At 40.1% G+C, this 24308-nt stretch overlaps 1 protein-coding gene across 1 annotated transcript in view; it reads right to left on the bottom strand.

Annotated features, from left to right (window-relative positions):
* Positions 1-24308, bottom strand: part of LOC103364917 (probable G-protein coupled receptor 144) — a 99166-nt gene that overhangs the window by 33940 nt on the left and 40918 nt on the right. Inside the window, exons 21-23 of the mRNA XM_008292212.1 lie at positions 14496-14537; positions 9985-10038; positions 6789-6939 (exon numbers count right to left, since the gene is read on the bottom strand). Coding sequence (XP_008290434.1) covers positions 6789-6939; positions 9985-10038; positions 14496-14537 — 247 coding nt within the window. The remainder of the gene's footprint in view (positions 1-6788; positions 6940-9984; positions 10039-14495; positions 14538-24308) is intronic.

Genomic DNA, 24308 nt, shown 5'->3' with positions numbered 1-24308 from the left:
AAACACGTGCTTAAATTTTTAATTCAAACCACATAAAGCGTCTATTATGACCATAAACTGATTGCACCCCTAATAATTAAAAACATGATCACATTAGAGGAACATTAGGGATAAGTAGTCATGACACAAATTGGAAATTAAACATCCCAATTTCATACTAAATAAAACAATACCTATAGTCCACTTTAACACTGTTCAGAGCTAAAAAAGACCCCAAAGGAAAACTCAGTGACCTTTGAGATTCAACACAGGAACCACAAAAGAAAGATAACTGCTTGGCCGTCGTTGCCTGTCGAGGGAAAGGTTTTAACAAAGTACGAGGAGGATGTGAGGTAACGGTGGTGACCTAGCACATTATTACTGTTTAAAAGGGCTCGCAACCTTCAACTCAGCCATTATGTGGGGCCTTCTCATCAGAAATGCAACACTCATGCACAAACACAAACACCCACACAACCCTTTAAATTCAAATCCCTCCACACTTCACCTTCTATTCCTCTTTTATTCCTTCATTATGCACTTGTCCTTCTCTTGTGCTCACAGCAAATATGTGCTGTTCAAGTTTCTCCACATGTACCCTGAACATAACCCACTCTCTTGCTGTGGACATTCGTGCCAACCAACTTGAAAACACACATAGATGGGAAAAGCATAAAGGTATCAAAAGCACACACAAGCCCCCCGCCCGCACCCACACACACGACTACCTAGAAAGGGGCTGACCTTGTACATGCAAGATACCACTATCACTTAACAGATGTTGTGGTTATTGTTAGGAAGAAATTGGCCCATCTGTTTGCTTGTTGCTTGTGCTTTACAGTGAGAAAACATATTGGACCATGTGTGGCGTGTAAATACGAATAAAGGCAATGCCATGGGAAAGTTACCTTTCAAAAAAGCCATGCTGAAAAATTATATAAATCCTCTAGGACTAAAAATAACAGCAAAACTTTTCATGAACTGCAGCACCTACTCACACAAAGCATTTAAATGTTGTACAACTGTGTGAGGGGCCAATTTGAGGACTAAGTTGGGTTGGAAAATATCATTTGACAATAAATTACTTCTGCAGTTACGTTCAAAAGGTGCTCATTTTGATTTGTCCTGTTACACTGTAGGTACAGCCACGTGCACGCAGAATTAGGACTGACTTCGTTAAGCGAATGACAAGGACGGTACTAATGTCGAAGATCATGCAAATCATCTGTAAAGGAAATGCTGTACATCACTGTCGGAGAGATGCAGCGATACAGCAGCTGATAACATGTACGATTTGAAGACCCAGTGTTTTATTGTCAACATATGGGACAAAGGGTTAAGCGACAAAAAAGACCAAAAAAAAGAAAAAAAATCCAAGGCAATTTTCCTAAATATCAACCACTTTAACTCATTTCATCGCAGGAAGCTATGCAATATAAAACGAAGAAGAAATATTAAAGCTTCTGCACTATTTCTAGGTCAGGTTTCAATTAAAGCAAATTTGTGGCATTGAGTGACTCCTTCGCTTTCATTGAAGCACGCATTGACATTGCATAGTATTGGATCTAATCATCAGGGACTTGCCCAAGAAGAGCAACTTGGACCAATTGTACACCTGTTATAAATAGCTGTGCCTTGTTTTTTCAGTACTACATTGCTTACTAAATAGCATAGAAGCTAACATGCAGGCTAACAACACATCAGGTTGTCATTCAAGGAAAGGATGGCGTTTCTCAGCATCAAATTCCCGCGAGACTGAAGGCTCCTTTGAACACTTTGAGAGACACGTTTTGTTTACTGAAAGTAAAATAAAAAGCATCTTCATCACAGAATTTTCTGTCTAAAAGTGGTCGAGATCAAACAAGCAGCGGTCCCTGATCTCAACTCCACTGGACATTTATGGGAGCACTTGAAGAGATTTGGACTAGTGTTGCTGCAATACGCCAGCATTGACAATAGCCATTATATTAAAAAAAAAAAAAAAATACTGTTATCATGTTAATAATATACATATGGTAATTATTCAGTGTCATTAATTGTCTGGTTGAGACTCCAACAAACAGTACAGTTATGGTTACAGGTTCTATCTTTGCCTTGCTAAGCTTTTTTTTTTTTTTTTTAAATTCTGAGTGTGATTTATTTTCTAGATAAGCAACAAAAGAAACATTAAATTATTAAAGTGGAATTATTAAAACATTAAATATGAATTTGTTTGATCGCACTATCACTACTTTTCTACTTTTTTAAAAATTGGCATCACAGTCATATAATGGAGGAGCATTATATGTACAAAATAGAGACTAAAGACTTCTCAGTCTCCCTTTTCTCTGTTTTAATGTTAAGGTGATAATAAATAAACCCAAGTTTAAAAAAAAAATCCTTAAATTCTGTAAATGCTGCTTCAGCTGGAGAAACACAACAAGTGATTCTAAGAGCGAATGTAAAGGACAGAATGAAACCAGGGACAACTTCTTCCTGTTTCTTACCTTTCTTTGAAACCGGTATCTCCAGTGATTTCCACTGTGAAATGAGCCTTAGCCCTGCTGAATGCAGCGTGGGTCAGGCAGCGAGACTGAACCCTGGGTGTCTGGTTAGTGTTAGAGTTAAACAGGAGATTTCAGATGTCTGATTTCAATCCACAGGCCAGCCGCTACTCATAATGCCTTGCAGATATGGCAGTGGGGGAACAGCGGGGGGACATAATTATATATTGCTGCAATCAAAATGATTCAAACCCCCTCACCTGCAAGTCATTCTAGTCGCGTGAATAAAATATAATTAAAACATACAGATGGGTGACAAATTAAAGCAAAAGCCAACATTAAGTGTTTTAAGTGTTTGGCCACTACACACAGCCTGAACTGCTTCAGTTGGCCTTGGCATTGATTTTACTAGTCTGTGGAACCCTACTGGAGTAACCGAAGCCCATTCTTCAAGAGATATTCCCGTCATGCAGTGTTTTGATGATGGTGGAGATGGAAAGTGCTACCTAACACAAACTCTGATGTGTTGGTGTTCGGTTAGGTTGAGATCTGGTGAAGGCCATAGCATGAGATTCATATCATGCCCTATGGATGGGGCATCCTGGAAGAGACCACTCCCATCAGACTAGAAATGTTAGATCACAGAATACAGATCATCTCTTTGAGCAACTTTGCTTTGATTTGCAGTGACCCCTCCCTCAAAGAGGCCAAGTGGACCCAAGCTATGCCAGCAATATACCACCTATAGCATAACAGAGCTGCTCCAATTCCTGGAGAGGTTCCTCCCTTAATGTGTCCCCCATCTGTACATAGCACATAAAACATGAAGCCTTGGTAAACCGTCAAAGTTTAATTTGATGGATTTTTGGATTTTTCAAGATTGCGTTTCCTAAAAGTACCAAAGACAGACACATTTGTCTCTCAAACAGCATTAGCAAAATTATTCAGTCCCAAAGTCAGCTGTTAATAATGGTATCCTTTCACCATTATGTCCCCATGAAATGTTTCTGAAAGCTTCTCAGACTTCTGACACCTCTCTTTGGGAGCCTGCTCATCATGTGCAAATGCTTCTAGCTCAATGACATTCTTCAGTTTCTGTGCTGCCACTTCTTTCTGAAAATTCTACCAAAGATTTCCAAATGTGTTTCAAATCCAGGGCCTGAAAAAGGCCACTCGAGAGCATTCCATGAACAATTTCCCAACCAAGGTTTGGCTGACTTGGACAAATACTTGGGTTTGTTGTCTGGTTGAGAAGACCAAATGATTATTAAGAATCAATTTACACATCGAGGGGATCACGTTCTACATCAAAATAGCCTGATATTTTGTAAAATAACAGCTATCAGGCACAAAGTCAAGTTTACCAGTTCTAGCAGCAAAACAGTACTCCTTAAACAGTTAATGCTCAACTGTTGTGATGCCGTTCTTGTCATAAAGGACTAGTCCTTCTCACATTGATGATCCACGTGCCCAGTAAGTTGCATTTTACACTCATGGCTCCATTCAGACTTTTAAAATTTTAAGTCTCATGGAAATCTTTGGAAATGTAAATGGTGAGCTTTTTTGTTTCTTTCAAATTATTACCATTTTGTAATGAAACAGTTCTTGTGTAGGTGGGATTGATCAAAGCTAAAGCACTTATATGTAAAAAAATAAAAATATCCCCCTCCCCTGCTTTGGATTTGCATTTCTGTTTTGCTGATGTAGTTGTTGTTACTGGTCTCATTTATTGTATCCAAATAAATATTACTAATATGTGTAAAAGCTTAGAAGCTCAACAAAAATCCTGAAATAATTGTATGTGTAGTTTAGACTTGAATCCACTTTATGATCATACTGAGGGCTGCAGTGTTTCTAATGTTCTGGCCACCAATGTACAGCATGAAGGCAGACAAATCTTCTAAACATATAACGAAATACAACTGACTATACTGCCAACTAGCAACAGCTTCCAAAATGATCATTAAATTAAATGAAAAAAGGTAATAAAGATGCAATTTATTGCAGGGCTGTTAATATATTTAACTGTACAAGTTTTAGTTAGGCGTACCAAATAACTGCCATGAAAGTGCTCATAAAGACATGTGCACAAAGAAAAGAAAGGAATTTGGGCAAGTGACTTGAACAAAAAATGTTTATGAACTATGAACACTAAAATATGACAAGAGGGTGTCATTGGAATTCCAGTGATCAAGAGGGCATCTTCAATCTCACACAGCAGACTTTTTGGATGAAACGGAGGCTGTCTGCCTCCTCTGCCACCCACCCGGACACACACGCCGCACTTGAGCTCTCAAGTGGGCCATGTAAAAAAAAAATTAGTGAAAAGGCTTAACTGCATTTGAGGTACTAAACAGTTCAGTGAAAATTAAAATCCTTCACAGGCAAACTTGGCCTGCTGCACTGAAATTTTCTAAGAGCAAGGCCACAGGTGCTGCCCTCTTCACAAGATAAGGTACTTTAAGAAAAAAAGGCACAAAACTGACAAAATATTCCACTTATTCCTATATATTCAAATTTAATCTTTCATTCAAATAGAAAAAGCATCACACAATAGGTGGCCTTCCTTGTTGTTCTGAAGTTATTGTGGATTGGTTGTGCTTTTTGAGAAGTAAGGTCAGCAGTCTTTAGTAATCATTTTATCAAGCAGTATTGTGACCCGCTATTATGTTTAATTCCAAAGACGGCTGTCGCTAATCCGTTGATCAATCCCTTTTTCTGTTGAATCAAATGAATCATTCTATTCTGCCACAACTATAATAGCCTAATATCTGAAAATACTGCAGATAAATACAAGCTTCCAAATTTTAGCTTCTCAATCATAGGTGAAGGGGAAAGCTAAAGGAAGCAGCACAATACATGGCAACCAATTCAGAATGTGTTGATCCACATATTGTGGTGAAACAGTGCTATGATTGCTAATTAAAGCTACCCAATAATTAGGCCTATAATTGGTATTTAGGTTTCCCTTAATTGATATTAAAAAAAAAAGCTAACATCACTGTCATCAGAAAAAAGGCTTATCTCTAATATTCAGTGGTGATGCAGGTAGCAAACAACATCATCCTTACGATGCATATGCTAATGTAAATTCTGTTCATTTTCATGCACTATGAGCTGAGAGAGTAAAACAAAAAAATACAAAACACTACTAAACATCCATCCATCCATTATCTATACACCTCCTAATCCTCACTAGAGTCGCGGGGGGCTGGAGTCTATCCCAGCTGACTTAGGGCAAAGGCAGGGAACACCCTGGACAGGTCGTCAGAAGCAGATTTAATTAAGTTATTATTAATGAAGCATTTGCACTTCTGGCTTTAATAGTTAAATAAGTTCTTTATGAGTATGTTGTAGTTGGCTTGATGGATGTTTTACATATGTATTTTTTTTACGCTTGAAAGTGAACAGCTCAGTCTTGTCTTATTAACAGCATGCAGTTTTTAAGTGCCTTAACTGTTACATTAAGAATTATGGCCAGTTACGGACTTACAATAAAACGAAAAAAAACCCAACAATTTTATTTTCTGTTTTTCTTTCTGTGCTGTACTCAAACCGTACCGAACAGAACAGTGACATCAAAACCAAGGTTCATACCAAACCATGAATTTTGTGATTTTGTGCACCATTCCACCCTGAGTACCTAGCCAGCCAACTTATTATTATCAATATGTTTTGATGCTCAACGTTCATTTGGGAAACAATCCTGCTCGTGGCGGAGCGCTAAATTCTAAATTTGTTGCAAAATACAGCTCGTTGTCTGTAATCTTTGCTTTAAAGGGCTCAATTCACTTCTTTGCTTCTTGGTTGTCTAGTTCAATTTCAATATTGATTTTATTCAACATTTTTGCATTTAGTAAGCACACACTTACCAAACTGATGAGATCTACAGGGGTAGGGGGAATTCAAAAGCCCACAGCATTGAGGGGCAGACAGTGTTTTAAAACGTGACAATGTACTCTCATCCTTGCCTGAATTTAGCCTTCCTATTCAAGCTGCCATTTGTTGCAGAGAACTTAAATCTGCTCTCAGCAAAAAGAAAAGACAAATCTCAAAAAGATTTCCCAGGATGACCGAAGGGTTTTAGGGCCATTGTTCTATTTCTGTCAATCTCCATGGGTTTCAAACTGGAAAACGAGCACAATATTTTACAGATTATCTTAAGTGTGAATGACTATAAAAGCAAAAATGATATTTTTAAGAACTGCGACCAAAACTCACAGTTGTCAGTGGCACTGAACCTGTGCACCAAAAAGACAATCTTGCTTCCGCTGAGTTAAAACACTAAGGCAAGAAGTCTGACTTGGTTGTATGGCAACAGCTTACCTCTGGTCCTCTCCTCCTCCACCTGCCCTGGTGTGTTGCTGCAGGTGTAGGCCGCCGCCTCCTCCTCCTCCTGGCTTGGGGTCGTTCCAAGTGGAAAACTGACAGGACGAGAGTTGGTGACTGAGCTGGATGGTCGAGAACTGGCACAATTCTAAAAGAAATGAGAAGGCAGTGTCGTTTGGTAATGTCAACTGGGTTCCCTGTTGATCATGAGTGATCCAACTAGTGGTATTATGAGGGTAATGAGTTTGTCTTCTATATCCACTTCAGTTTACACGGACAGGAAACATGTTTAAATTGGTATCAAACACAGTTCATTATATTTGTCCACGTGTAAACATCAAGGCTCATTGCTGGATTTTTACATTTTCACTTGCATTATTTAGATGACGTGTTTTCTCTGGTAACGAATGGTCACGATTAGTACTACTACATGGTCTTTCCCATATTTCAAGCGCCTAGTCTGAGCAGCTGATGTATGAGTTTACCTCAGAGAACTCCTTGTTTCACACAGGCGCAGGCATCTTCCAGCAAGACCAAAATAAACGGCAATCACACAAAACCCATTTGTTTGCACAGCTCTCAAACAGACTGGGAGGGCTTCAACAGGCTCCAGGGCCTCTTATATTTCATACTGTACTGCTATCAGGCAGGAATGCCTCATATGGCAAACACTCAGGCCCTGCTATTCTGGCTTTGTGTATTGTTGATGTCCAGCTTCAGTGCATATGACACACATTCATAAGTGGAAAAAAGACAAATACATGCACAGCTACATGTCACTGTAAATCACTCCTACCAGCACTCCCGGCAACAAAAATAAATGGGATTTTATGTCTTTTATCGAGCACGCCTAACAACGTACAGCTGCTCCAAAGCTATTTTTGTGGCACGAGACAAAGACAAAAAATAAACATCAACTCTGACTGTCCACCAGTGAAAATCAAATTCCAGTCCGATTAATGTTTTTTCTGGTAGACTGATTCCAACCTGCTCCGACATGTAGCTTCCTATATCTTGTCAAAACTTGAATTAAGATCAAAAAAACTAATCCGCTTCCAATTTATATCTATAATTCAGTGGTGTCAGGGGCATGGAGCACTGAGGAGGGGGTGGGGGGGGTGTTTTTTATTTGGGTCCTGCAACTGACAGCTTTATTTCACAAAGCAATCTGGCTGTGTGTGTACAAGAGGGAGGTCAGGGTGGGTCAAGAGGTACATGGTATCAAGCGGGCAGGCAACACTGCTCAAAGTGGCTGTGTGTGTGTGTGTGGCTGTGTGTGTGTATAAAAAACCATCCTCTGGTGTTAAAAAAAAAAAAAAAGCTGTGTGCGAGAGCCACGCCCATGTAGAGGGCCACAACACGGAAGAGGGCTAAAGAGGTCAACAGTAGTGTGGGATTAAAGAAGAGAGAGCATGTGATTAGGTTTGGTGGAATTTATATAAGAGGCTGTCAAGGTTACATGTGTCACTTCACTGTGCCACAGCGATAGTTAGTTAAAATGGTCACTAATTTAAATTAGAAGGAATATCAAATACATTTAAACTGTTAAGATAGAGTAAATGTTAGAATATTCAACAGGTTAACTGTAGGGTGGCTGTGACCTTAACATGGCTTAGTAGTGGCTATTTGTAATGTTAAAGGAATAAAGGGGACAATAAAAGTTTCAAACGGTCTTTTTCATTTAAATAACCACTTTCAGTCCTTAAATTGAAGTCGCAGTGGATTATCCCATTGGGCTGAATCTCCACTCGCAAAATAATACAACATATAAACCCCTCTATCTCCGACAAGTGCCATTCGTCTTCAAATGACCCCATATGCAGTAACACCGCCAAAGCCTCTTTATCCCTCACACGGCAAGGCACCGTACCCAATCCTATGTTTTACAACAAGGGGATATATAGGGGCATGTGCGGTCATCTAGAGCCAAATGTCTCCTATCTAACCAAAGAACAGGTAGATACAGTATTTCAAGCAGGATTTATGGCACAAAACAGCATTAGCTAAAAACCGTCAGGCGGCAGTGATGGCTAAAAAACGCATTCTGGTAGCGGAACCCGGCAAGATTGGAAAATTGCCACCACAAGAGGGGAGAGGAAGCAGTAAAAATGACAGTAGATGGGGGGGCCCTCACTGATAACGTGAGCAGACAATATATCAGATTGCACCTGGTGGCAAAGGGTCCCCCCCCTCAACTCCCCAACCCCAACACACACACACACACTACACACACACATACATTAATTTATCTGTTTATTTATTTTATTCCATCCCATCCTTACAGTGTCCGTCTCTGGGGTGGGTAGGTGGGAGGTCAAAAGCAAGTAGAGGCAGGCTGAAATTTTAAAAATCAATCTCCTGTTCAGAAATGGCTTCTCGGAGGTGGGGTATTGTAAAACATATGTGTGGGTCAGGGTGCAGAGGGAGGGGCAGGACAAAGTGTTGCCAGCCATAAAGCGTGACACAACCTGGGAAGAGGAGTGGAGTTAATGCGATCGCTCATAAGGGACGAGCTGCATTTTGTGCACGCGCACGTGACTGTGTGTGCACTTGGGAGATGGTCGGGGGGGGGAAAGAAAAAAAAAAGTGGGTGTTTGTCAAGGTGTTGAGGTTTATAATTGTATGTGTGTGTAATATGTGCCTGTTTGTGTGTGTGAGAGACTTCTAACTACTTTTAAAGTGCTTTGCGTCGGCTATAACCTTCTTAGACACACAATACGGAGTCATATTTGCACACACACACACGCGCAGCATCCTACAGTTTCAGCCAAACAGCAGCGTCCAACAAGGTATAAATACTGGCCTGACACTTTAATGTCAGGGGACGGCTTGTCCTGGATTAGAAACTTGTAACCCACCACGGAGCTTGACATTGCTGGGATGAAGGTGCTGCGATGGGGGGAGTGAGGGAAAGAGGGGGGCAGCTATTATGGAGGGTCTATATTTGATGTATAAGGGCATCTAACATGGACTGTCGACTAGTGAGAGGCTAGCAGATGTACAGTGTTGCTTTGTGGCCAGCTTTCATTGGCATTGCTGGAGTAGTAATTTTTTTTTTTCCTCCAGGAGAAGCAAAAGCTGTAAGGAAAATTGAGTCTGTCACATCAGTGTTTTTCAGACACACACACACACACAGAGGCATATGGACCCGCCGCATACACACTTGTTCACAGAAAAATGGAGGATTACGTACTGAAAAATTAAGCGCTTTTCTCCTCTCCTTGATCCTGTTGACCGTGCTCCGAACCTGAAAGAAAGAGAGAGAGAATGGAAGAGAAAGAGATAGGCATATCAGTTACAGCAGCCAGTGAAACAACTTAGAATGAATTAAAAGGAACTCTCTCTCACGGCAAACACCTGCAGGTATGCAAAGTGTAAAAATGGCAGAAAAGAGAATAAAACGTGAAAAGGGAAATAACATGTTTTTAGGGTTAGTTTGTGACAGGCAGTGGTTGAGACAGTGCATGTGTGTGAGAGGGTCTTCCAGTACGTCCCAGTGGCTAATGGGACTTGAAAGTGACACATAGAGCTGGCAAACTAAGGAGACGACTTCAAGCTATCATCTGTCAACATAGAGCGCCGGGACCAACAAATGGAGCTATTGGAGGAGAAGGGACCGCCCTAGCAGAACAGATTACATTTTTACACTCCAGATGAAACAGTGCACTGCACACCTTCATTTAACACACACAATACCAGACAAGAATTACATAGATGGTAGAGGTATACATAACACATATATAACATTTCATTATGCAGCTGTGATCTAACCTCAACTGAACTTGTAATTTACTTGCAAATTTATTTTTTAATAAATATGTTCTGTGTAATGCTTTAACAACTGAGTCACACTGCAATACTAAGGAATTTAATACCAATGCAAGAGCTGTGCTTATAGAAATGTGATAATTTGGACAATATTTACTTATATTTTACATGCATTCAATTTTTCTTTTAAATTAATAAAAGTGTATTTTGTAGTCCGGTCTATCAAAGTATTTGTGAGTAATATAAAGACAAATTTCATCCTTTGTTGTGCAAATATCACATTATACAAGACGATAATTCATGACAGTAGTTAGTTTATTTCATTCTCTGCATTAGCCTCTAAAAGACCAAAAATGCACAAAATAAAAAAAATAAATAAAAAACTTTACTTTTACCTATCATTTGATCTTAGATTAGTAAATGTAGTTTAGTACAGTGAAACATGACTTACTAGACAAAAAATAAGTATAATAAAAAATAATAAAATCTTAAGATTAATTTTAAAATACATACATATCGATCTATATATATATATTAGGTTGATATTGGACCAGCTTCATGCTATTTTTACTACGAGCCAGTTATTACTGAACAATAATAGGATACTTATCTGTTTAACAAACAAACAAACAAAAAAAAAAGGTAAAAACAAACATGCAAAACAGCGACTCAGGTTGTCAGTCGCGTAGCAATGTCGGGTGAAGTCTTGTATGAAAAGCCTCTGGCACTTACGAGGTCTTGTGTGTGTGCGTGCGTGTGTGTGTGTGTGCGTTAGTGCACATTGTCAGCAACAACTGTAAATTTGTATCAGCTGGGCACTCATCACTACAGCCCGTCCCAGCCCGGCCCACTACGTTAGTGAATATGCATTATGGCTTATGGCTTCATTAAGTCACGCCGTGTTATAAATTATGACACCACACTGAACACACACACACACACACACAGTCTCGGAGACAGCATGCGTATACAGAGGATGTTTTGCATACATACCACTGCTGAAGGGCTACATAATGAAGAGAGCCCGAGCCTTGTGACAGGGCAGAATCAACAGTGCCAGCATCATGTTTCTAAAACCCTTCTATTATTTCTGACAAGATCCTAAGAAGGCCTTCAACAAGTGCAGGCGTTGGAGAGACACCATCTTAACGTTATTTAATGGGGAAAATAAGACTTGGGGATTTCACTGATATCAAAAGCAGCCGGCGTGCTGAGGCAATTACATGACACAACTTAATTAATCATTTGACAATGAGGGGAAGGGCATTGTTTTAGATGATCGTTATGTGTTTAAGGGGTTTTGTGCACACTCAAGGTTTCAAAATGATGCAAAGCATGGTTCCCCATGTAAATGGGCGCTAAGCGATTACCATATGAAAGCAGCGCGCCCGACAACACCTGCCGACATCCTTGGCGCTGATGGAAATAAAAGGTCATCAAAGCGTGGGATTACAAGGTGACCACCAAGGAAAAGCTAATTGCAATGAATAATGGAAAGCTACTGTCAGGTAATTAGCAATTAAAACGCTGCATTTTGAGTGTAATAGCAGGAGACGCAGTCTCTCTTCCATACCATATTTGCAATTATTCAGCCTGGAAACCAGCCTCATGAATGGAGCATGTTCTGACTTTCAGGCACTAGTTAATTCACCACCTTACTTTAGCACATCAAAGTAAAAATTCTTGTTAAAGGTTCATTTGTTATACCAGGTTAACAACTAACAACTTTGCAAAGTTCTCACACGGAGCAGCCTTGTTCTGTTTTGCATAGCTGCCAAGTGCTACAGCAACCGTCAGCACACACACACACAGCTGGAACACAGCTTGAAAATGAAACTAAATGAAAACGCACTCTACATCCTGTCCATCTGAGCTTTTATGTTTCTATTGTTTCTCTGTGGTGAAGATGTCCATCAACCTTGGGCGCAATGGTTCATCCACACTGCTTTGTGAAGGAGGTGGGGGACTGAATGAAAACAAAGGGGAGGTTATAGTTGCTAGTTATTAAGACTGACTATGTTAAACAAATACAGACTGAACAGGAATCTCTCTGTCTCACCTTGGCCTCTTAATGCTACTCTGATTACAGGGAAGAAGCAGAAAAAACTTTTGATTACTTTCAATCAGCGTTTCTGTGATTTTTCTATTCTGCAGATATTTTCTTCTGGGTGACAGGGAGGGTAAAACCTGAAGCCAACAGTGTTCTGTCACAGTTTGGAGAGCAAGTTAAAGACACAACACAAAAAACAAGCAGAGTGACACAGAACAAAAGGAGCCCCGCTTACAGGTGATGAAGGTTAAGAAGAAGACAGAAATGTGTCGATGTGAATAACGGTAAGATTACGGATTTCTTTTTTTCAAAATCGTAACAGAGAAGTGTGATCCTTCTGAAAACAGGAACATGTACACAGGTTGCTCACAAACTATGAAGAGCTCATGGTCAAGGACAACTTCAGTGTAAGAAAATGAATTCCCAAGCACTAAAAAAGCCACTTAGGCAAGAATGCGGAGTTGATTTATTTTACAGTGTGAAGGGTCAGCCTTCTCTGGCTCTGCATTGTCGGTGCGTTGCCTGTGACTCAGGGACAGCGCTTCATGTTCAGGAGAAGACATGAATGAAGAAAGTAAAGAGAAAACTGAAAGTTAAAAAAAAATAAATAAATAAATGTAAATGTTCATGAGATATCCTCTTAGATGGTCAGAGGTGACGATGGAGGAAAGAGACTTGAAAACAGAAAAGTGAAGGAGGAGGGACTAATGTAACACTGACCATTAAGAAGGGATGAGTAGTTATAATTTACCCCAGCTCTACTCAGAAAGGCTGCTCGCGACAATGACCTTGGACATTCAGTCAAAGCAACTCAGGGCAAATGAAAAGATGTGGTATGTTTGTATTCATCAAAACTGAGGACGAGTCAACCACAGTTTATTCCAGCTACAGAGGAAATGGCTTGTTAGTTTTGTCTTGTTATACTGTATTTACATTTATTTTATTTCATTTCATTTATTTATTGCATGTGATACTAAGAGTCATTGTTTTTTTGTTGTACTGTTTGCCATGACAAAAAAACCCAAACATATATTTAGCGTTATACTTTTGCAATAATGTTACATTTCTTGTCAAACACTTTTTTTTTAATTCAATCAGATATTAAATTCTTAATGGTGCTCCCTTTCGAATTTTAACTTTTTCCTCTCAAAGTTTGGACTGGAACATGTCTAAAAATGAGAAATAGACCACAAGTTCAGAAAACGTGCTGCATTTTAAGAAGGCACTCAAATGCAATATCACCTATGCACATCTAAAGTTAACCTCATTTACACAGAACAGCCACATTTGACCAAGAGTGATTTTCATGACTTGAGTCTCATCCATTAAATCGTACCTCTCTGTCTCGACACTTACCCGCTCTCCACCCCCCACGCGGCTATGCTGTATCTAAATGGTAATAATGCAGCATCTCAATATGATATTTCCTCACTCCTTCATTGCATATTGTTGGTTGCATATTGTTTTTCTTTTTTTTTTTTTGTCCTACTGTGGTTACTGCTTAGGGCCCTGCAAAGCCCTGGCCAGCTGCTTTGTCAGGATGCTAAATGGAGGGCCGTGAGTTTAAAAACTTAAAGAGGCAGTGAAATATTAGCCAATGTGGGTGAGGAATGAGTGGCTGAGAACCGCAGCGTGTCAGTGTTAAATGGTCGGACTCGGATGCATATAAGTTAGTCCAAGCATGAAGGGCAGTGGGACGCTCGCGTGGAAACGATGTCCCCTCCCCTCCTTCCCATCCCTCACCTCCTCCACAGACACACATTCGCACACACATACACACTCGTACTGTCACACCCCACCCACACAGCTTTTAAGCAAGGAGCCCATCAGAAACTTGTCATTTCTCTCATTCACTCCGACAGCCTTGAGACACAATGCAGACTTACCTCTGTGTTGTACACCCCATATATCAGAAAGATGAACAGGCCCTGCAAACACAGACAAAGAAAGAAAGCGAGAGAGAGAGAGAGAGAGAGAGACAGAGAGAAAGGAAGAGGAAGAAGAGGAGGACAAAGTTGTTATTGTTGTTTTCTCTCTTATCTTAAAAAAAAAAAAAAAAACAAAGATCAAAAGTAATGAGTGGAGCGACACATATGGGTTGATTTGTACTCTATCCCAGCTACACAAAGCCGAAGTAGAGACTGTAGTGAAAAGTACTGAAAGAAGTAGGACAACTTCTCCAAACTGGGCCACCTCTGTAAGGCTCAGTTTGCATTTGTTTCGCCTACAATAGTTCTGCTCCTCATTCTAGGCTGCACTAAGCCATCAAAGGCTCAAGCCCAAGGTTCCACACAGCTGTATTGAAATAGAAAATCTCAAGTGCCTGTGTACAGTCTGCATTCTTAGACACAGAAACACAATACATAAATTTGATTTAGTACCTACAAACATAGGGAGCGCACAAAATATATACAGAAACACAAAGTTTGTGCACATATGCAACGGACAGAAAGACCAATGAAAGAGGAAACAAAGCCGTTATTAGCACAAACATATTAAAAGACACAGACACACACACGCACACACACACACACACATAGACACACACACACACTCGTACATAAAGAGAGCAACCCAGGCCAGACGAGACTATCAAGGAAAACCATTGGAGGAAAGCGGAAAGAGAGACAGAGGGAGCATAATGAAAAAAATGACACATAAAAGAAGATATTTCATGTTCACAAAACTGCACGGCTAGTACCCAGAGCCCAAGAATGCCATGCCCTTGGATGCATAAAGGCTGCACTTTTGGTCACAGAAAAAGAGCTATTTTTCATTCCAATCCATTGTGGCATCCACTGAATGTGCAAGCTGTCCATTCGCCTTCGGGCCATAATGTAATCCTGTTGCCTCAATGGAAACAGTGAGAACAACATTCTCAGAGCTCCCGATTGAACTGTTTCACAAAAGATGTACCGAGAAAAATGAAAAGGCAGGTAAAATCCTATAAATTTCAAGGCTGATAGATGCAGTAGATTCTTTGATAAGAAAACCGCACGTCGATGTGGATCTGGCTATCACAAAAAAACCTTTTAAAAGTACATCCCTACCCTTTTACAACTGAGAGTGTGTTTGTGTTCCTTCATCTTTAAACGAGGGTAAGGACACATCCTGATGACAGGCAGGCACAACCTGGTCAATGCATCAATCAAGTTGAGTTTGGAGCATCCAATTTTTGCCAGAGGGAGATCTCGATGCATCACCATTGACAACATGATTTGGGGGCCCATTCAGAGTGACAGGGCGACGATGGCTGACGATGACGACCTCTAGCCCGAGCTACTGCCCATTCACCTCCTACTGGCCGCTCTTGTCCTCCAGGGACTGAATTGCCCTGTCTGTCGCGCTGTCAAGTGACACCTTAGGACATCCATCCTCTTAAAACTGACAATTTCACTGGTCTCTGACATGCTAAAGACAACAGGCATAACAAGGGATCTCATGCTGAGATCGCCACACTTCTTACTTTAAATTGCAGGTAACATTTGCCACAATGTAATGTAGAACAGAATGTAATAAAAGAAAAAAAAACATGGGCCATGTGACCATGAGTTGAGGTTGTTTACCAATACTGGTGATTGAACAAATACCTCTAGAGATGAGGCTGCTGGCTTCTGAAACTCATTTTTGAGATAATCGCCCAAATTCCACTTGACAAGTCACATGGCCAGGACAGCTCCACATGTTCGGTGATTAAAGTGTGTGGCCAAGGTGACATATAATTTATATGTTATCATATCATCTCTGCTCCAATTTTCAACTGTTATTTTACAGCTAAAATTCAATTGCTGGGTCCAGTTAAAGGCCACTGTAGCTGAGAGACTGCGGGCTGCAAAGGCGGAAAAGCTGCCTTGGATGCCTTTATGTCATAGAGAGGTTTCACGTTTTTCAACTATTTGTTCTGATTATCAATTCAAACCTACGGACACCATGTATATTAAGCTTCAGTGAAAGCTCAAAAAAGCTGGGTTCTTTGTTGTTTGTGTACGTGACATATGCTGACTATAATAATGAAAAAATTGCCAACTTCAAAATTGAACTTTAAAGTTACAGAAAACAACTTAAAGTGCACATTGCTAACGATGTGCAACAAACGCATCCTGATCAATTCAGTGCTGCTGCTAATGGAGTAACATTATTACCTCTGCAAATAAGCAGGCTATGTTGTTTTTTACACTTTTTGCTTGTGTGTTATCAAGCTTCACAAACACTGTCAAGACAATTTTTTCGGAAAACAATGAAACCACTAAATTTCAGTTTCTAAGCCTTGAGCATTATCACACCAGCCATTAGTCGAAGCTGATGGTGTGTTTATGCCATGTGCTCAATTTCCACAAAAGTACTGCTGGATTCCTTTGATCCGCTTCTTTGCACGTTATGACATCGATTTTTTTGCTATATTTATGGAAAAACTTTTAAAATGTTTCACTGGTCACAAATGGGTTTTTTTCAATCTTGACCAAAACTGAAGATTTGAAGACAATGGCTAACTAAAGTTATCGTGTGAATTTTTGCTCTCGGAAAGTATTCGTCTCTCACAATTTCCTGCTACGCTTCAAAACAGAAGGTGAGATGATATCTAAGCGATGGTTTGATCAATCAAAACTGAACTTGGTAGATGAACTTGTGACCCCGTTTTGAGGAAGCACAGACAATCTGACCACTAGGAGGGGCTGCAGTAAGCGAAGAGTTTGCAAACTTGCACATAATAGAAGAAAACTATCACCTTGGCAGAGGTCTGAGGCATAGAATGGTTTTTGGTTGATAAATACGGATAAACAGAAGTAAGGTAAAACACAACTTTTACTTTAAATTAATTCGAATCGCAAGCAATCATGTCCATTGACAATTATTCAAAAGCGCAAGCAAAGTGTTTATATCATTTACACAAACACACTCTTATCACATAGTCTTTTCACACGCAGAAATACACGAGGATGTACACCAGCATTCGCTTACAATAATAGACAGTGGGTGGTTAATTTGCAGCACATACTCTATTGTATTGCATTAGAATTGCAACTCGCAACTTATTGTTGCAATTTGATTATCATGTTTTTGATCATTCCTCTTATTTGTAATTAATCTTTTGTTGTGTAGGGAACAAAGTGGGGAGAACATACTGTGCACATTAGGAAAAATGATCTATTAAAATCTAATTGAGTTAAAAATAAGTTGCATCACAACAATAATGATGGATTGTTTAAAATGTTAATTCATTAATATTACCACTAAAAAACAAACAGACAGGAAAAATGGGGCGCATTATTTAAATGCAAGTGTGCTTTTCTAAACTCAGTCCTGTTTCTTTTGAACTCAGCAGAAAATGCTACAAATTTATGCAAAGAAAGAACGCAGTTGCTTTCAAAGTATTGCTATACTGTACATCAAAAAGGGGAGCATAAATTAATTAGCATCTCGCTAATTAGGGAACAATTGTATGTTTAAAAAGTTAAAGCCAACAAACACCGTGTTTGACCAAAAACATCATCACCCCAGAGAGATATGCTATGCCGCAATGCAAGACGGAAAATAGCATTTGTTTAAATGAGCAAGCGCGATCCTTCTGATCAGATGCCGAGAGCTTTGTCTGAGAAAGCAGAGAGAACAAATCAAAGTCAGAGATTGATTTACGTTTAAGAACTCTAAGTCAAGTCAATTAAAGCAGGGGATGCTGTGGCTCTAACCCTGATACTGTTTACTACTGGCTGTTTGCGATGTTGACAACGTCCTTTTGGAAATTTACCTCTGCTGTCCTTGCAACTCACTCTTCGTAAAAGCATCAACTGAGTGCATTAAATGTTTAAGGTGATCCATTAAGCGCTGGTTACACTTAGCTTACGCTTTATTCCAGTGTTTAAGTGTTTGCTTTGTGAGTGGAAATGCTAAATAAAGCTTATCTTCCTCAGAAGTCAAAAGCTAATGATCTTTGGCACATAAAGATGTTTTTGCAGCCTGTCTACATGAATTTAGATTGGCAACTCTTGTGAGTGCAATTTGAGTTCTCAGTTAACTAAATCAGGTAGCAGAGAGCAGATCTGATTGGAGGCCTTTCAGGTATTTTTGTCAATTAATTTTATCATCAGGAGACAAAATGAATGAGCAGGTACAAGTTCAGTGTTTAGCTGAAGGCTAGTTTGCACAGAATACAAGGCTGCTGATGGATGTACGTGTAGCTGCCAGGATCACAACTGCAGCCTTTCAGTTACAATTATCAGGCTGTCAGCAGCAGGTAACACACAGCGTATAACGGGCAGCAAATGATAGATTACTTTCATTATATCATTATTTTAAAGGCACAGTCACGTACCACAAAACGCAACATGCTTTCCATAAAACCGACAAAACACAATGTGGAAATTTAATCTCGATAAAATAATGAACATGAATGATTTAAGCCATACTCGCACAGTGACTAACCACTAAGGGGCACACAACTTCTACTGTTTCATTTACTACAAACATGATATCAATAGAGGCTGCAAGGTGGAGCACTGTTGCCTCACAGCAAGAAGTACGCCGGTTCGCGGCATGGTGGAGGCACCGGGATATTTCTGCCGGGAGTTTGCATGTTCTCCCCATTCTCTGCGGGTTCTCCGGCTTCTTCCCACAAGGTCTAAAAACATGCTGAGGTTAGTTGGTGATTCTAAATTGTCCGTAGGTGTGAATGTGAGTGTGCTTGGTTGTCTGTCTCTAAGTGTAGCCCTGTGATAGACTGGTGACCTGTCCAGGGTGTCCCCTGCCTTCACCCTGAGTCAGCTGGGATAGACTCCAGCCCCCCATGACCCTAGTGAGGATTAAGTGGTGTATAAGTGTATAGATCAGGGGTCTCCAATCCTGGTCCTCGAGAGCCACAGTCCTGCATGTTTTAGATGTTTCCTTCTTCCAACACACCTGATACAAATGATCAGCTCATCATCAGGCTCTGCAGAAGCCTGATAATGATCCTGATCATTTGATCAGGATTGGAGACCCCTGGTATAGATAATGGATGGATGATATCAATATGTATGACTGAACACTTTGCGTAAAAATGCACTTTTGCTTGAATAGTTTATTACTTGATACCTCCACATCTATAGTCTCGTGTCAACAGGGTTATGGATAGAGAATTAAAGATAAAGCGATATAAGACAGATACTGGAAATTTTAAGATCGGGAAATCTCAACTTTGGTAGTTTCCTGTCTCTGATACTGAGGGCTAACAGAGTTTATGGTTGCATATTGTCCAGCAGTCACCTCCACAACAAGCTGAGCTGTGCGCACTGATAAACTGTTAAGTCCCATCGATCAGTCAAGCACACTGTCGTGGCACAATCTAAAAAGGTCCAATCTCCTTTTCTTTTTTGGTAACAATAAGCAGAAATCCATGCTATTTTTCATTTCCAGAGTTCATCTGTTTTGCTTTGTACCTGCTCCCTCTGACACTCTCATGCAGCACCAACCTGAACAAAAGCACATCCGCGGCGTTCGTCCCGACACCTTTCTGTGTTACAAATGATTACAAATTCTCAGTGAACAATACCTCTATATTTCCCCCCCACACCTCCCCTCCCTTACCTTTCAGCACCCCTATTTCCCATCTCCATCAAACTCCCCAATTGTGTAGAGTTAGGCAGCAGAGCGCTGGCAGGTAAAAATCTCAGAAAACAGCAAGTTTATGACATTGTCCTTGGGAAACAAATTTTCAATGTACAGATGTGAAAACTATGATTAAGAGGGAAGGGCAGTGTCTTGGCAAGGAAAGAGGGACTGGCAGGGCAGCTTTTTCTTTCTCCCTGGAATATATTGCTTCTGTCAACTTAGTGCCTGCTTTTGTATGAGAAGAGGGTAAAATGTTAACATGAGGTATAATGACAACGGGTATGACGGCTTTTGTCTAATAACGTTTTGTTGTTTTTTTTTTAAAGAAAGAAATGGCTTCGGGTAGCAACCATGAGAAGGAAATTTTGTCATCTAACCATTCTCATTATCACTTTTACTTAGAGAAGAAAATGGTTTGTATTACCGTAATTTCCGGATTATAAGCCGCTACTTTTTTCACATACTTTACACACTGTGGCTTAAACAATGATGCGGCTAATTTATGGATTTTTACGAATTTGCCTCAAGATGAAAGTGACATTGAGAGCGACAACAAAAGAGGGACTGAGGAAGTGTGTGATGAAGTCATTCTGAGGCTGTTCAATTCCGACACTGAAGAAGACGACTTTAGTGGTTATAGTACACAGGAGGAAGATGAAGATAGCGATCAATGACTTCTCCTGGTAGGCTGCTGTATGGTTTAATTTTTTAACCGGCCGTGTTACAGGCCCTGTTCGGAAAAAAAGCATTTACGCTATTTGTGTATGTTACTTGTACGGATTTAATTAAAAGTTTAAAAAATCTTTCTGGGTAAATATCTCATGTTACAACGTGGACACCTGCAGCTTATAGACAAGTGCGGCCTGTATATGTACAAAATTTGATTTCTTTTTAATTTGAGTTGGTGTGGCTTATATTCAGGTGCGCTAAATAGTCTGGAATTTACGGTAATGCAAATTTATATATGGCTTAGAGCAGCGGTCCCCAACCACCGGGCCACACAGAAAGAAAAAAAAAAGTTTGATTGTTTTATTTTTATTTCCAGCGCAGTCTACAAGGCATTTTATTTTGAAAAATGACTAGCTTGTCTTCCCGTCACTTCTGTCTTGTTTCCCGCACTTGACTGTTAATTTTCATGCCCGGCAGTTAAACGAAGCCGTCAGTCGAACCGCCGAAAAAAACAAACGTCTCTGGAGAGCTTCTTTGGAAAGACTCGATGCTGAGACGGAAGAAAAAGTAAACATATTAAGCAAGAAATTTTATCCGTTTGTTAAACTTTTTAATAGTAAAAACAATTATTTTTTGTTATGTGCGCATTGACCGGTCCGTAGAAAACATTCTTGCTTAAAACCGGTCCGTGGTTTTAACCACTGGTTTAGAGTAAAAATGCAAACATTAAAAAAAAAAGACAAGCGCTGTTTTTTAAGACCTCAAGCTTTGCATTGCTTCTAGAGGAAATCAATTCTGAAACAAATAACACCATTTTAGAAATTACAGTCATCAGACAAGTCCAGTATGTCAGCACTTTGGATAAGTTAAGCGGTTCTAGCACATTCACTTAACTAAAACAAGACATTTCTTCCACTGGTGTGGGCATAAAGTATAAAGTTATGACTCCTTACGCAAGTTTCCATCTCAGCTTTCCATATCTAATAAAAATACATGCAGAATTCTTTCGTAAATGATATAGCAGTATTTGGTTACTTCCTTTAAAGTAATCACAAACCGCATGCTCTATACAGTTCTTAGGAGAACTTCAGGCACTGCCATTGCTCAACGTCAAAAATGATTTATACTTGTCTAATCCTACATCTAAAATCAAAATAGATATACTTTTCACGAATGACATCCTTCAATCAGACCGACAGCTTTCTCTTAAGTCACTAAAAGACCACAACCTCCACATCCTTTTAGAGAATTCCGTGCTTCGGTGTCACCCGATGCCAAAAATGAGAGCTATTTGAACAAGTTGGACCCGACGTCAAATATCCTAGCCTAAATTCAAACACACAGAGACACTTTTCACAAATAGAGCTATCTGCATCTCCACTTGGCAAAAAAAGGGAGGAAAAATTCTGCCCTCACACCTGGCAATCATTAAGGAAATGAGAGACAGAAGAGGTTAAAACGCTGTGATGGGGGGAAAAGAAAAGAAATTCACACTTCTGCGCTGGGACTTGCTAATGTCTCTGACCCCTCCACGCATAAACAGTTTAATTAACATGTATACATAACTTTCACTTTAACTGCTCATGGCATGTCAAATCAAAGTGTCTGTCAAAGCTGTGAAACAGGCAGTTGATACTTTGCAGGTCCTCAGTTCAAATCCAGCTCTGTGTAACTGCTCCAGCTGGCCAGAAAAGCTGGCAAGAATGAAGGCAGGCAGACAGGCAGGTAGACGGGCAGCCTGCTACACTGTCAGTTTGAAGAGGTAAACACCTCCCAATAAAAGCTTTGAAACACCCAGACCTGCTCAGGCTGAGCAAGGGGGACAGATGGTATGATGTTTTCAGTGGAAAGAACAAAATACAAACCAAACATAGACGATCTCAATGCAGGTCAAACTGAAACTTCGTCTTTGGTTGATGCCTAGTTTGAATTTTGCATTCAGCAGTTTACACTTGATGTTAAATCTGCAAGTAAATACGTACAATCCAAACTGGAATTAGTTGTAATTTTATGTCTTACAGCGTTTAAACTGACAGGCTATAATGTTTACCCAGTATCCTAAACGCTTTAGTTCTCTTTACCGTGACACATTGCAGTTCACAAACTGTGTGACGGTGGGACTGGGGCCAAAGTTTTCTTCCTGTTTCCATCCTATTGTGCTTTATTAGGGAAAGTGGATAAGTTATTCTTTGAGAAGAGCTATTAGGATTCCCTGTTTCTTTCCCATACACACACATCCAGTCAGTTGGGCTGTCACATTGAGGAGGGGACCCCCAAGCCAGCCTGCCTCTACGGGGGTATATAGCTACAGAGGAAAACTGAGAGGGTACACACACACACACGCACGCAAACAGGCACACACTGAGGCCAGCAGCAACACCAGTACTGGTGTGTGATGGCTCAGGAGAGGAGCGAGAGTTATTAGCTTAGCCCTGAACCACCTACTTAATATAGGGGCCGGCGGTGATCGCTAACAGAGCCTGGCAGAGGTGACAGCTTTTGGCCCTGCTTGAGGAAATCCAATTGAAAAGCAGCCAAGAGGAACAACAAGCCCGAAACAGATGTTGCTCGCTACCACCGGTGCAACTTGGGTACACACAACCCGGCGGCAACAAACCGCGATGGCAAAACTGACACACAAACATACACGCGGCGGACACAGAGTGGAGCGCACACACACACACACATGTACTTTAAAGCCATGTGAAAGTGCACAATAATGACACACAGGAGGGGGAAAAGCAGCATAATGGCAAATGTTGTGCACAGTTCAAAGTTCACCCTTGGTTCTGTTTACCTTTTTTGCATGGCAATTATAAATTTCATACTTTGACTTTCACATGCACTTGTATATAATTGCTGCTTTAATCCAGTTTTCCCACATTATTTAATATTTCAGGCTAATCTTTTTATTTAAAAAAAAAAAAGGGCAGTATGACAATCAGACAATCAGTCCTGTCAGTTTGACCAAGCTTGTATATTACTGACCACCAGTGCAGTTTTTTTTAAGAAACAGCAACAGCATGATACAATTAAAAATATACTGAATTATTATATAAAGCACTAAACGACACATAAACACACGTACTGGGCATTTCCTCCCAGTTTAAACAGGATTTAAGCATCCATAAACTCTATCAATTCAAGGTTAGTTTTCTTTTTACGCAGAGCACAAAAGGTTCTGGCAGATACATCCAAATGTGATTGAGAAAAAAAAAAAGTAGAAGAATATAAGAGAGGAGTTCATAGGTCTGTTAAAAACATCTACATGGAGCCAAAAATAAAACCTCTTTCCCCAGAGAAGAGATCCGCCCATTCATCCATCCATCAATCCCTCCACTTATTTATTTATTTATTTATTTTTAAATCTCTGGTAAGGCATCTAAACAAAAACACAACACACAGGCCCTCAAAGCTTTACAGCCCTTTGCGCCACTATTAATTGA

The sequence above is a fragment of the Stegastes partitus genome, unplaced genomic scaffold, assembly GCF_000690725.1.
Source record: "Stegastes partitus isolate 25-593 unplaced genomic scaffold, Stegastes_partitus-1.0.2 Scaffold793, whole genome shotgun sequence".
NCBI classification, from domain to species: domain Eukaryota; kingdom Metazoa; phylum Chordata; class Actinopteri; family Pomacentridae; genus Stegastes; species Stegastes partitus.
The sequence above is the reverse complement of the archived record's forward strand: the minus strand, read 5'-3'. Positions and strand labels throughout refer to the sequence as shown.